The following is a 12,691-nucleotide window of genomic DNA, read 5'->3' as shown; positions in this document are numbered from 1 at the left end:
ATATTATTATGATTTAGGTGAAGACTGAACCACTTTTTATGAGTAATGCAGAAAACCAGGTAATTGCAAAGGGTTCACAATTTTTCTTGCAGAGGTTGATAGGTTCTTGATTAGTAAGGACATCAAAGTTTATGGGGAAAAGGCAAGGGAATGGGGTTGAGGGATAATAAATCAGCCATGATCAAATAGCAGAAATGATGGGTTGAATGGCTTAACCTGCTCCTTTGTCTTACAGTAGGCATATTAAGGCAAGTCTTATTTTATTAAACTTTACATACAAATCATACTTTCCTTTTTCCTACTTTTATAGAAATAATCATTATGGTTTTTAGGATTCATAGCCATTCATGGAACAGCACCCACACCCCACCCCCCCCCCCCCCCACCAAAAATGCAAGATTTTACTACACATTATCCCAGGGCAGGTCAATGGGAGTAGGCAGTTGAAATGGTTCAGCATGGATGTGATGGCCCAAAGGACCTGTTCCTGTGCTGCACTTTTCTGTGACTCTATTCTATCTCCTATTACCTTTAATAAACACAGCAACAGTAAGTACATTGCCTCGGAACTACTGCTTTGGTGAGGCGGTTAAATTTGATCAGCGGCTCTACTCTATTAGGAGTTTGAGGCGAATTGGGTATGTCGCCAGCAAATGTTTATGGAGAGCATTCTGACTGGTTGCAAAACCATCTGGTATGGAGATTGCGACGTGCAGGATCACTAGAGACCACAGAGTGTTGTGGACACAGCCAACTCCATCACAAGCACCAACCTCCACGCCATCGAGGACATCACTTCTTTATAAGGTGGTGACACAAGACGACAGCGTCCATTAGCAAGTACCCTCAGCACCTTGGAACATGCCCTCTTCTCTTCTCATTACTACCATGGAGTCTGAAGACCCACACTCAACATTTTCAGGAACAGCTTCTTCTCCTCCACCATCAGAACAGCATGAGAGCTAACTTGTGATTCCACTTTTGCACTACTCATTGATTTTTGTACCTCTTCATCATTTTTATGCTTAGCAATGTTCGCTGCCACAAAGCAACAAATTTCAAAACATATGTCAGTGATAAGAAACCTGACATTGACCAATCGAAAGAGCCGTAAAAAATCTGTAAGCTAAGCTTACCGTCACCTCCCGATGCAAGAATTTCACCGTTAGGGGAGAAGCGCACAACGTTCACTGCCTTTGTGTGACGTATTAGATTGGACAAAAAATCTATGACTGCTTTGCCATCTCCGTCTTTCTCAACCTTCCATATCTGCAAGAAGATGGCACTGTTAAAAAAACAAGTCAACGCCAGCAAACTTTCCCTTTAAAGGTCTTTACCTTGAGTAACAAGTAAGGAAGGGTTGCAGAAAGCCAGAATGAGAAGCTCAAGTATGTTGTAGCGATGAGGGAAATTGATTGAAGAAAAAGTCACAGTCAACAGCCCGTGACACTGAGGAGTTACATCGAGGGGTGGACAGGCAAAGGTTTTGAAGAGCTTGTTAGAACTTCTCAGATTAAAGACAGATGAAAAACCGTGATCACCCACATCATACGACATGACACATAATGATGATGACGACCTTGACCTTAAGGGAGGTACGAGGTGAAAGGAGGTTGATTAGCAAAGGTTATGAGAAGGTAGGAGAATGGCACTTACTCCCCCCCCCCCCCCCAACCCCTTCCTTCAAATATCTTAAAGTTATATCCTCACGTTTTCTTTTAATTTTTATTGCAGAGATACAGCGCACTAAAAGGCCCTTCTGGCTCAATGAGCCCGCTCTGCCCAATTACACCCACATAATCAATTAACCTACCAACCCATTTGTCTTTGAACGGATTGGCCATTCCCTCCCCCGAGGAAAAAATCTCTGGCTCTCTACTCAATCTATGCCTCTTATCGTCCTGTACATGTCTATCAAATCACCTTTCATCCTTCTAGACTAGACAAATGCATTAAGGAGAAGGGTAGGGTGGATCACACTAATGAAAAAAGGTACTTGGAATGGATGGTATGGGCCGAACGGCTGATTTTCGTTCTCTAAGTTTTCCATAACGGTACACCATGGTAGCCCGGGAGTTCAGAGTTCAATTCTGCCGCTGTCTGTAACAAGTCTCTGTACGTCCACCCTCCACCCCCCCCCCCCCCCATGGAATGCAAGGGCTTTCTCCAGGTGCTCTCGTGTCCTCCTATAGTCCAGAGATGTACCGGATAGTTTAATTGGTCATTGCAAATTTCCCGGTGAGTAGGGTAGGTTTAATCGGGGTTGCTGAGGCAGCGTGGCTCGAAGGGGTGGTGGGGGCCTACTGCACACTGTGTCGCTAAATCAAATAATTGCAGACACGAGTTAAAGAAGGCTGCCAGTAGCCGTGTCGGTACTTACCCGGACGGCAGTGTCAACCCCTGCAGAGGCCAGTCGATCGATTCTGCCATGCAGTCCGTGCTGGAAGTCAACACTGTATACGGGTTCTTTGTTATGCCACGCAATTTCACAGGTGACAAACTTCATGGCGCTCGGGCTGAGAAAGACAGGGAAGAGGGAGAAATATTAACAGTGCGAGATCTCATCCAACTCCTTTTGGACTGGGTGAGCGTTCGGATCCCTGTGAAGTGATTTCAGAAGTTTGAGGGCAGATGGCCAGGACACCCTCTCAGTAGCCCACACTCACAGTTTCAAGAAAGATTCAGATTTCTGACAATGAGAAGAGTTTGGATCTTTAAACTGCGTGGAAAGTGGAATATTTTGGAAAGGCATAAATATCTGAAACATTTCTCGCTGTGGAATTGGAAATCAAAGATCAAAGCAAATTTATTATTGAAGTACATATACAGGTGGTCCCCCGTTTTTCGAACGTTCGCTTTATGACAGCTCGCTGTTACAAAAGACCTACATTAGTATCTGTTTTTGCTAACTAAAGAGGATACAGGGGAAACCTGTATCACCATATACAACCCTAGCGGACATTCACAGTAAATACAATGGAATCAATGAAAAGCTACACAGAAAGACAAACAGTTATAACCATATAACAATTACAGCACGGAAACAGGCCATCTCAGCCCTTCTAGTCCGTGCCGAACGCTTACTCTCACCTAGGCCCACCGACCCGCACTCAGCCCGTAACCCTCCATTCCTTTCCTGTCCATATACCTATCCAATTTTACTTTAAATGACAATACCGAACCTGCCTCTACCACTTCTACTGGAAGCTCGTTCCACACAGCTCCCACTCTGAGTAAAGAAATTCCCCCTCGTGTTACCCTTAAACTTTTGCCCCCAACTCTCAACTCATGTCCTCTTGTTTGAATCTCCCCTACTCTCAATAGAAAAAGCCTATCCATGTCAACTCTATCTATCCCCCTCATAATTTTAAATACCTCTATCAAGTCCCCCCTCAACCTTCTACGCTCCAAAGAATAAAGACCTAACTTGTTCAATCTTTCCCTGTAACTTAGGTGCTGAAACCCAGGTAACATTCTAGTAAATCTTCTCTGTACTCTCTCTATTTTGTTGACATCTTTCCTATAATTCGGTGACCAGAACTATAAACAATACTCCAAATTCGGCCTTACCAATGCCTTGTACAATTTTAACATTACATCCCAACTACTATACTCTGATTTATAAAGGCCAACATACCAAAAGCTTTCTTCACCACCCTATCTACATGAGATTCCACCTTCAGGGAACTATGCACCATTATTCCTAGATCACTCTGTTCTACTGCATTCTTCAATGTCCTACCATTTACCATGTATGTCCTATTTGGATTATTCCTCCCAAAATGTAGCACCTCACACTTATCAGCATTAAACTCCATCTGCCATCGTTCAGCCCACTCTTCTAACTGGCCTAAATTTCTCTGCAAGCTTTGAAAACCTACTTCATTATCCACAAGCCCACTTACCTTAGTATCATCTGCATACTTACTAATCCAATTTATCACCCCATCATCCAGATCATTAATGTATATGACAAACAACATTGGACCCAGTACATATCCCTGAGGCACACCACTAGTCACCGGCCTCCAACCTGACAAACAGTTATCCACCACTACTCTCTGGCATCTCCCATCCAGCCACTGTTGAATCCATTTTACTACTTCAATATTAATACCTAACGATTGAACCTTCCTAACCAACCTTCCGTGCAGAACCTTGCCAAAGTCCTTACTGAAGTCCATATAGACAACATCCACTGCTTTACCCTCGTCAACTTTCCTCGTAACCTCTTCAAAAAATTCAATAAAATTTGTCAAAAATGACCTTCCACGCACAAATCCATGTTGACTAATCCTAATCAGACCCTGTCTATCCAGATAATTATATATACCATCTCTAAGAATACTTTCCATTAATTTACCCACCACTGATGTCAAACTTACAGGCCGGTAATTGCTAGGTTTACTCTTATAACCCTTTTTAAACAATGGAACTACACGAGCAATATGCTAATCCTCCGGCACCATCCCCGTTTCTAATGACATTTGAAATATTTCTGTCAGAGCCCCTGCTATTTCTACACTAACCTCCCTCAAGGTCCTAGGGAATATCCTGTCAGGACCCAGAGATTTATCCACTTTTATATTCCTTAAAAGCGCCAGTACTTCCTCCTCTTTAATCGTCATAGTTTCCATAACTTCCCTACTCGTTTCCCTTACCTTACACAATTCAATATCCTTCTCCTTAGTGAATACCGAAGAAATTGTTCAAAATCTCCCCCATCTCTTTTGGCTCCACACATAGCTGTCCACTCTGATTCTCTAAGGGGCCAATTTTATCCCTCACTATCCTTTTGCTATTAATATAACTGTAGAAACCCTTTGGATTTGTTTTCACCTTACTTGCCAAAGCAACCTCGCATCCTCTTTACACCTTCTGTTAATACGACAAAAATGTGCACATGCAATAATAAGCATTAAATGGTATTGAGAATGGACTGGTAAAGCCCTTGAAAGTAGGTCAGAGTTGAGGTGAGTGAAGTTAACCACTCTGGTTCAGAAGTCTGATAGTTGAGGGGTAGTAACTGTTCCTGAACCTGGAGGTGTGGGACCCAAGGCTCCTGTACCTCCCTGCTGATGGCAGCAGCAAGAACAGAGCATGGCCGGGTTGATAGGGGTCCTTGATGATGGACACTGCTTTCTTGTAGCAGTGCTCAATGGTAGAGAGGGCTTTACCGCTACTCCAACAGTTTTTTGCAGCTTCTTCCATTTATGAGCATTGGTGTTTCCATACCAGGTCATCATGCAACCACAGATATGCTCCACTGGGCATCTGTAGAAGCCTGTCAAAAGTTTAGCTGACATACCGAATCTGCACAAACTTCTTTCAGGCCTTCTTTGTGATGGCACTTACGTGCTGGTCGCAGGACAGACTCTGTGGAATGGTAACGTCAAAGAATTTAGTTCCTGACCCTCTCCACCTCTGATCCCCAAGGACTGGCTCCCGGTCTCCTCCTATAGTCATTAATCTGATGTCCTCTTTCTTCAAAGAAAGGGGCTTTCTGTCCTCCACCATCAGCGCTGCCCTCACTCGCATCTCTTCCATTTCGCGCATGTCAGCTCTCGCCCCTTCCTCCTGCCACCCCACCAAGGATAGGGTTGCTCTTGTCCTCACCTACCACCCTACCGGCCTCCACATCCAGCACACGATTCCACCACCAAGCACATTTCCCTCGTCCCCACTTACCACAGGGATGGCTCCCTATGCGACTCCCCGTCCATTCTTCCCACCCGGTTCATCTCCCTCCTGGTACTTATCCTTGCAAGCGGAACAAGTGCTACACCTCCTCATTCACTGCCATTCAAGGCCCCAAACAGTCCTTCTATTAAATCCAGTGCTCCCGTTGTGGCCTCCTGTTCAGCGGTGAGACCCAACATAGACTGGGAGCCCATTTCGCCGAGCACCTACACTCCATCCGCCAGAAAGAGCGGGATCTCCCAGCAGCCACCCATTTCACTTCCACTTCCAATCGCGATGAGGCCACACTCAGGTTGGAGGAACAACACCTTATATTCCGCCTGGGTAGCCTCCAACCTGATGGCATGTACATTGATTTCTTGAACATCGGGTAAATCCCCCCCCCCCACCCCCACAACATGCCTCAGACCCTTTTCCCTCTCTCACCTCATCTCCTTACCTGCCCATCACCTCTTCCATGTCCTTCTGTCCTCTCCCCTTCTCCAGCCCTGTATCTCTTTCACCCATCACCCTCCCAGCTCTTTACTTCAAGCCCTCCCTCTCTCCCACTTTCACCCATCACCTGCCACCTTGTACTTCTTCCTCCCCTCCCCCCACCTTCCTGCTCTAACTTCTCATCTTTTCTTCCAGTCCTGAGGAAGGGTCACGGCCCGCAACGTCGACGGTTTACTCTTCTCCATAGAAGCTGCCTGGCCTTGCTGAGTTCCTCCAGCATTTTGTACGAGTTGCTTTGGATTGCGTTGGCTGTTAGCGCAAATGACGCTTTTCCCTGAATCTTGCAATGTACATGTGATCAATAAATTAATCTAATTAGACATGAAGGCAAAAACACTACAGGTCTATATAGTGAATGCACTGTATAATGATCGGATCTGTATGGACATCTTCAAGGAGCAATGCCTAAAGAAAGAAGGCATCCATCATTAAGGAACCCTATCACCCAGGACATGCCCTCTTCTCATTGCTACCATCAAGGAGGAGGTACGGGAGCCTGAAGGCACACACTCAATGATTCAGGAACAGCTTCTTCCCCTCTGCCATCCAATTCCTAAATGTGGACACTGATCCCTTGAATTAGAATCGGGTTTACTGCATCACCTGCACTTGTGAAATTTGTCTTTGCAGTACAATGTAATACATAATAATAAAAACTGAATTACAGTAATATAGAATATATACTAAATAATAATATATATAGTTAAATTAAATAAGTAGTGCAAAGATGGAAATTAAGAAGTAGTCAGGTAGTATTCATGGGTTCAATATCATTCAAAAATCTGATGGCAGAGGTGAATAAAGTTGTTCCTGAATCGCTGAGTTTGTGTCTTCAGTATTCTGTACCTGCTCCCTGATGGTAGCAAAGAGAAGAGGGCATGAACACTACCTCACTATTTTTTCCCTCTGTTTGTATTGTTTAAAATATATATATATATATATATATATATATATAAATATATATTGAGCACACTGACTGGCACATGTTCAGGGAGGCTGCAACCGACAGTGACTCTACCAACTTAGAGGAGTACACAGCATCAGTGACCAGCTACATCAGCAAGTGCATTGATGATGTTACTCTGACCATCACTATACCCGCTAACCAGAAGCTATGGATGACCGGAGAGGTGCTTACGCTGCTGAGGACCCGTGACTCCACCTTCAGAGCAGGCGACAAGGCAGCCCTGACAACAGCAAGGGCCAAACTGTCCTGAGCCATCAGAGGGGCAAAGGGTGCACACGCCCAGCTAATCCACAGCCACTTCCAGGACAGCGGCGACATGCGGTGCATGTGGAAGGGCATCCAGGACATCACCTGACTATGTGGGTGATGCCTCCCTCCCAGATGCGCTGGATAACTTCTATGCTCGTTTTGAGGCGGAAAGTGACGTGGCAGCGAGGAAGTCCACCCCTCCTACAAATGACCAGGTGCTGTGTCTCACCGTGGCCGATGTGAGAAGAACCCTGTGCAGGGTCAACCCACAGAAGGCTGCTGGACCAGACAACATCCCTGGTAGAGTGCTCAGAGGATGTGCAGACCAGCTTGCAGATGTTCTCACTGACATCTTCAACATCTCCCTGAGCAGCCCCACCGTTCCAAAGTGCTTCAAGACCGCCATCATCGTCCCCGTGCTGAAGAAGTCTTCAGTGTCCTGCCTAAATGACTACCGTCCCGTTGCACTTACATCCATCATCATGAAGTGTTTCGAGAGGCTTGTCATGAGGCATATCAAGACCCTGCTGCCCCCCTCACTAGACCTCCTGCAGTTTGCGTATCGTACCAACTGCTCAACAGACAACGCCATTGTCATCACCTTCCAACTGGCCATAACCCACCTGGACAAAAAAGACATATGTTCGAATGCTGTTCATAGACTTCAGTTCAGCATTCAACACAATCATCCCTCAGAAACTGATTGGAAAGCTGAGCCTATTGGGCCTGAACACCTCCCTCTGCAACTGGATCCTAGATTTCCTGACTGGGAGACCTCGGTCAGTCCAGATTGGGAGCAGCATCTCCAACACCATCACACTGAGCACAGGGGCTCCCCAGGGTTGTGTGCTCAGTCCACTGCTGTTCACTCTGCTGACCCACGACTGTGTTGCAACACACAGCTCGAACCACATCATCAAGTTCGCCGTTGACACGACTGTGGTGGGTCTCATCAGCAAGAACGACGAGTCAGCTTACAGAGAGGAGGTGCAGCAGCTAACGGACTGGTGCAGAGCCAACAACCTGTCTCTGAATGTGAACAAAACAAAAGAGATGGTTGTTGACTTCAGGAGGGCATGGAGTGACCACTCACCGCTGAACATCGACCGCTCCTCGGTTGAGATCGTTAAGAGCACCAGATTTCTTGGTGTTCACCTGACGGAGAATCTCACCTGTTCCCTCAACACCAGCTCCATAGCAAAGAAAGCCCAGCAGCGTCTCTACTTTCTGTGAAGGCTGAGGAAAGTCCATCTCCCACCCCCCATCCTCATCACATTCTACAGGGGCTGTATTGAGAGCATCCTGAGCAGCTGCATCCCTGCCTGGTTCGGAAATTGCACCATCTCGGATCGCAAGACCCTGCAGCAGATAGTGAGGTCAGCTGAGAAGATCATCGGGGTCTCTCTTCCCGCCATCACGGACACTTACACTACATGCTGCATCCGCAAAGGAAACAGCATTATGAAGGACCCCACGCACCCCTCATATAATCTCTTCTCCCTCCTGCCGTCTAGGAAAAGACACCGAAGCATTCGGGCTCTCATGACCAGACTATGTAACAATTTCTTCCCCCAAGCTATCAGACTCCTCAATTCCCAGAGCCTGGACTGACACCTTGCCCTATTGTCCTGTTTATTATTTATTGTAATGCCTGCACTGTTTTGTGCACTTCATGCAAGACTAGGTCTGTAGTCTAGTGTAGTTGTGTTTTTTTTCTCTCTGCGTTGTTTTTTTACGTAGTTCAGTCTAGTTTTTGTACTGTGTCATGTAACACCATGGTCCTGAAAAAACGTCTCATTTTTACTATGCACTATACATAGCAGTTATGGTCGAAATGACAATAAAAATGACTTGATATGTACTTAGAGTAATTTGACAGTTTTTTTATTATGCATTGTAATGTACTACTGCCGCTTAACAACAAATTTCATGACATATGCCGGTGATATTAAACCTGATTCTAAACAGTATGCAAAGCAAGCTTGGCGACAATAACAAACAATTCCAATATCAACCACCACTATCTGGACAAGTGAGAAGGGCTGAGAACGTGCAGGACGGGAGACAGAAGGCGGAGCAGCACAGAAAGGATTCCGAGAATAAGTTTTCAGTGTTCTTCCCCCACCGGTATACACAGCCGGCATTCAGAAATTCTTCCACTGCAAGCTGTAGAGTTGTTCAATTCCACCACAGCACAACACAGTTGATGAGTACTTTAGTTTCTAATACCTTATTTCCGGATGCCACCTCCGGTGATAACTCAATCCGTTCAAAGGCACTTTGTGAGGTCTCCAAACGTGACCATTATCTCAAAAGGTATAATAAAGGGTGGTATTGCCAAAACAATAACCTGCATTGTACCTTTGCGGGTAACTATTGGTCGGCTGTATGTTTTCAATATATTTTCAGTTATATTTTTTTCGATCAATAAAAAATAACTGAACAAATATAGCTGTCAACTATCTTAATCCCAACTGATATTAATTTTGAAACAACTTTTTAATAATATTGGATATTTTTCAATAATCATGGATTTTTAAATAAATCTACAAACATTAAGGCCACCTCATACCAGCTGAGCTTTATCAACTCGGCAGGACTCAAAAAGGAGAAAAAGAACACTTTAACGAAAGTCAAATCCCCCCCCCTCCCCCAAGATCTTCAACAAAGTAAAAGAGAAATTAAGTTTCTTCAGCACAAAGTTAAGCAGAGGAGACTCCAGAATGAAGAAAACAAACCGACAGAGGGTTCGGCAGCATCTATGGAGTCTGAAGGATGCATCAGGACTAAGGTCTCGACCTGAAACGTCGACCATCCCTCTGCCTCTACAGATGCTGCCCGACCCACTGAATTCCTTCGGCATTTCTTTCGTGCTCCAGACCTCTGCATCCCCAGTCTCCCGTGCCGGGATAAGCTGGCAAAGAAGCTAATATTAAAAAGTCAACGATCTCAAACCTCGAGCAAAGTTGCATCACGAGCCCGGCTGAGCTGTAGCGCCAGTTCGGTGCAATGAATGACAGGAGGTCCAGACAAAAAAAGTTCTGCCGGTTGCTCGGAGTTGCGTGCGGACGGGTGAAGTTGCAGGAGCTTACCGTGGGGGTGCGGACGCCGCGTGGCCGGGTCCCCGGGACGGAGTGTATCACCGCTCGGCGAACAATGAATGACTCGCCCCGGGCCAACCTTCCGAACCGCCCGCCACCGGACACTTTCCCGCGCGCGCTCCCCGCCAGGCCCCGCCCCTCGCTCACCCCTGACAACGAGCAGCTCCGTCGGCAAGCTGGGCCTTCTCCCGCTCGCACGCTGGGAAACGGTCCGCTCCTCCCACAGCGCCACCCAGCGAGAGAGTCGCCGACCTGCTGCGGCCTACGCAAGGTTGAGCGCAAAGAGTCGCCTTTACAAGTTGTATTAGGTAAAAAAAACACAATTTGATAGGGCGGCGTATACATGATCAAGCACGGGGATTTTATTTGCAATTTATTATTGGGTGTATGAAAAGATCCGGTTTAAATCAAGCGCTGCCCTCATAACTTGGCCAGCCAGGTGTTTGCTCTCTAAAACAAGAGGGTTGCCCTGTCGAGGGGAGGTTTACGCACCTGCGGCTTAAGATGGCAGGATGCTCTGCGTTAACCCGAAATAAATGTGGCAAATTCACGGTTTTAAGACAGGACGAGGAATCCAAGGCCCCTCCTTGGTTCAGGAAAGGTGCCACCTGGCGGCTAGAGGCCGGGGCTCGGGTTCTGCATGTTAACTTACTGGAATTGGTTTATTCACAAACAAGAGAAAATCTGCAGCTGATTGAAATCCAAAGAACACACACAAAATGCTGGAGGAACTCAGCAGGCCTGGCAACATCTGTGGAAAAGAGTACAGTTGACGTATCGGGCCGAGACCCTTCATCAGGATTTTTTTCCCAGTCTCGATGAAGGGTTTCGGTGGGAAACGTTGACTGTTTACTCTTTTCCACAGATGCTGCCAGGCCTGTTGAGTTCCTCCAGCATTTTGTGGGGATTGGTTTATTATTGTCACATCAAGATACAGTGAAAAGCTTGCTTTGCATACTGTTAATATAGATCAATTCATTGAACAGTGCATTGAGGTAGTGCAAAGTAAACAATAACAATGCAGAACAAAATGTATCAGCTGCAGAGAAGGTGCGGGCAGATTCGGTAATAGGTGCCAGACCTTCAAAATCTTCAAAGTAAGTTTATTATCATCTCTCCAACTTTCACCCTGCCCTCAAATTTACCTGGTCCATTTCCAACACCTCCCTCCCCTTTCTTGATCTTTCTGTCTCCATCTCTGGAGACAGCTTATCTACTGATATCTACTATAAGCCTACAGACTGTCACAGCTACCTGGACTATTCCTCTTCCCACCCTGTCTCTTGCAAAAATGCTATCTCCTTCTCACAATTCCTCCGTCTCTGCCGCATCTGCTCTCAGGATGAGGCTTTTCATTCCAGGACAAAGGAGATGTCTTCCTTTTTTAAACAAAGGGGCTTCCCTTCTTCCACCATCAACTCTGCTCTCAAACGCATCTCTCCCATTTCCTGCACATCTGCCCGCACCCCATCCGCCCGCCACCCCACTCGGGATAGGGTTCCCCTTGTCCTCACCTACCACCCCACCAGCCTCCGGGTCCAACGTATAATTCTCCGTAACTTCCGCCACCTCCAACAGGATCCCACTACCAAGCACATCTTTCCTTTCCTCCCTCCCCCACCTTTCCACAGGGATCGCTCCCTACGCGACTCCCTTGTCCAGTCCCCCCCCCCCCATCCCTTCCCACCGATCTCCCTCCTGGCACTTATCCTTGTAAGCAGAACAAGTGCTACACCTGCCCTTACACTTCCTCCCTCACCACCATTCAGGGCCCCAGACAGTCCTTCCAGGTGAGGCAACACTTCACTTGTGAGTCGGCTGGTGCGGTATACTGCGTCCGGTGCTCCCGGTGTGGCCTTTTATATATTGGTAAGACCCGACGTAGACTGGGAGACCATTTCGCTGAACACCTACGCTCTGTCTGCCAGAGAAAGCAGGATCTCCCAGTAGCCACACATTTTAATTCCTCGTCCCATTCCCATTCTGATATGTCTATCCATAGCCTCCTCTACTGTCAAGATGAAGCCACATTCAGGTTAGAGGAACAACACCTTATATTCCATCTGGGTAGCCTCCAACCTGATGGCTTGAGCATTGATTTCTCTAACCTCCTCCCCTTCTTATCCCATCACTTATTTATCCCCCCCTTTTTTTCCTCGCTCTCTGCCCCTCTCACAAT

The 12,691-nt window shown here is 46.5% G+C and overlaps 1 protein-coding gene across 1 annotated transcript in view; it reads right to left on the bottom strand.

The window, feature by feature from the left end:
- Positions 1-10,655, bottom strand: part of chaf1b (chromatin assembly factor 1, subunit B) — a 63,355-nt gene extending 52,700 nt beyond the window's left edge. Inside the window, exons 1-3 of the mRNA XM_073044900.1 lie at positions 10,504-10,655; positions 2,381-2,516; positions 1,137-1,269 (exon numbers count right to left, since the gene is read on the bottom strand). Coding sequence (XP_072901001.1) covers positions 1,137-1,269; positions 2,381-2,506 — 259 coding nt within the window. The 5' untranslated portion in view covers positions 2,507-2,516; positions 10,504-10,655. The remainder of the gene's footprint in view (positions 1-1,136; positions 1,270-2,380; positions 2,517-10,503) is intronic.
- Between the last annotated feature and the right edge of the window lie 2,036 nt (positions 10,656-12,691).

This window comes from Hemitrygon akajei, chromosome 5 (genome assembly GCF_048418815.1).
Source record: "Hemitrygon akajei chromosome 5, sHemAka1.3, whole genome shotgun sequence".
Taxonomy (NCBI): domain Eukaryota; kingdom Metazoa; phylum Chordata; class Chondrichthyes; order Myliobatiformes; family Dasyatidae; genus Hemitrygon; species Hemitrygon akajei.
The sequence above is the reverse complement of the archived record's forward strand: the minus strand, read 5'-3'. Positions and strand labels throughout refer to the sequence as shown.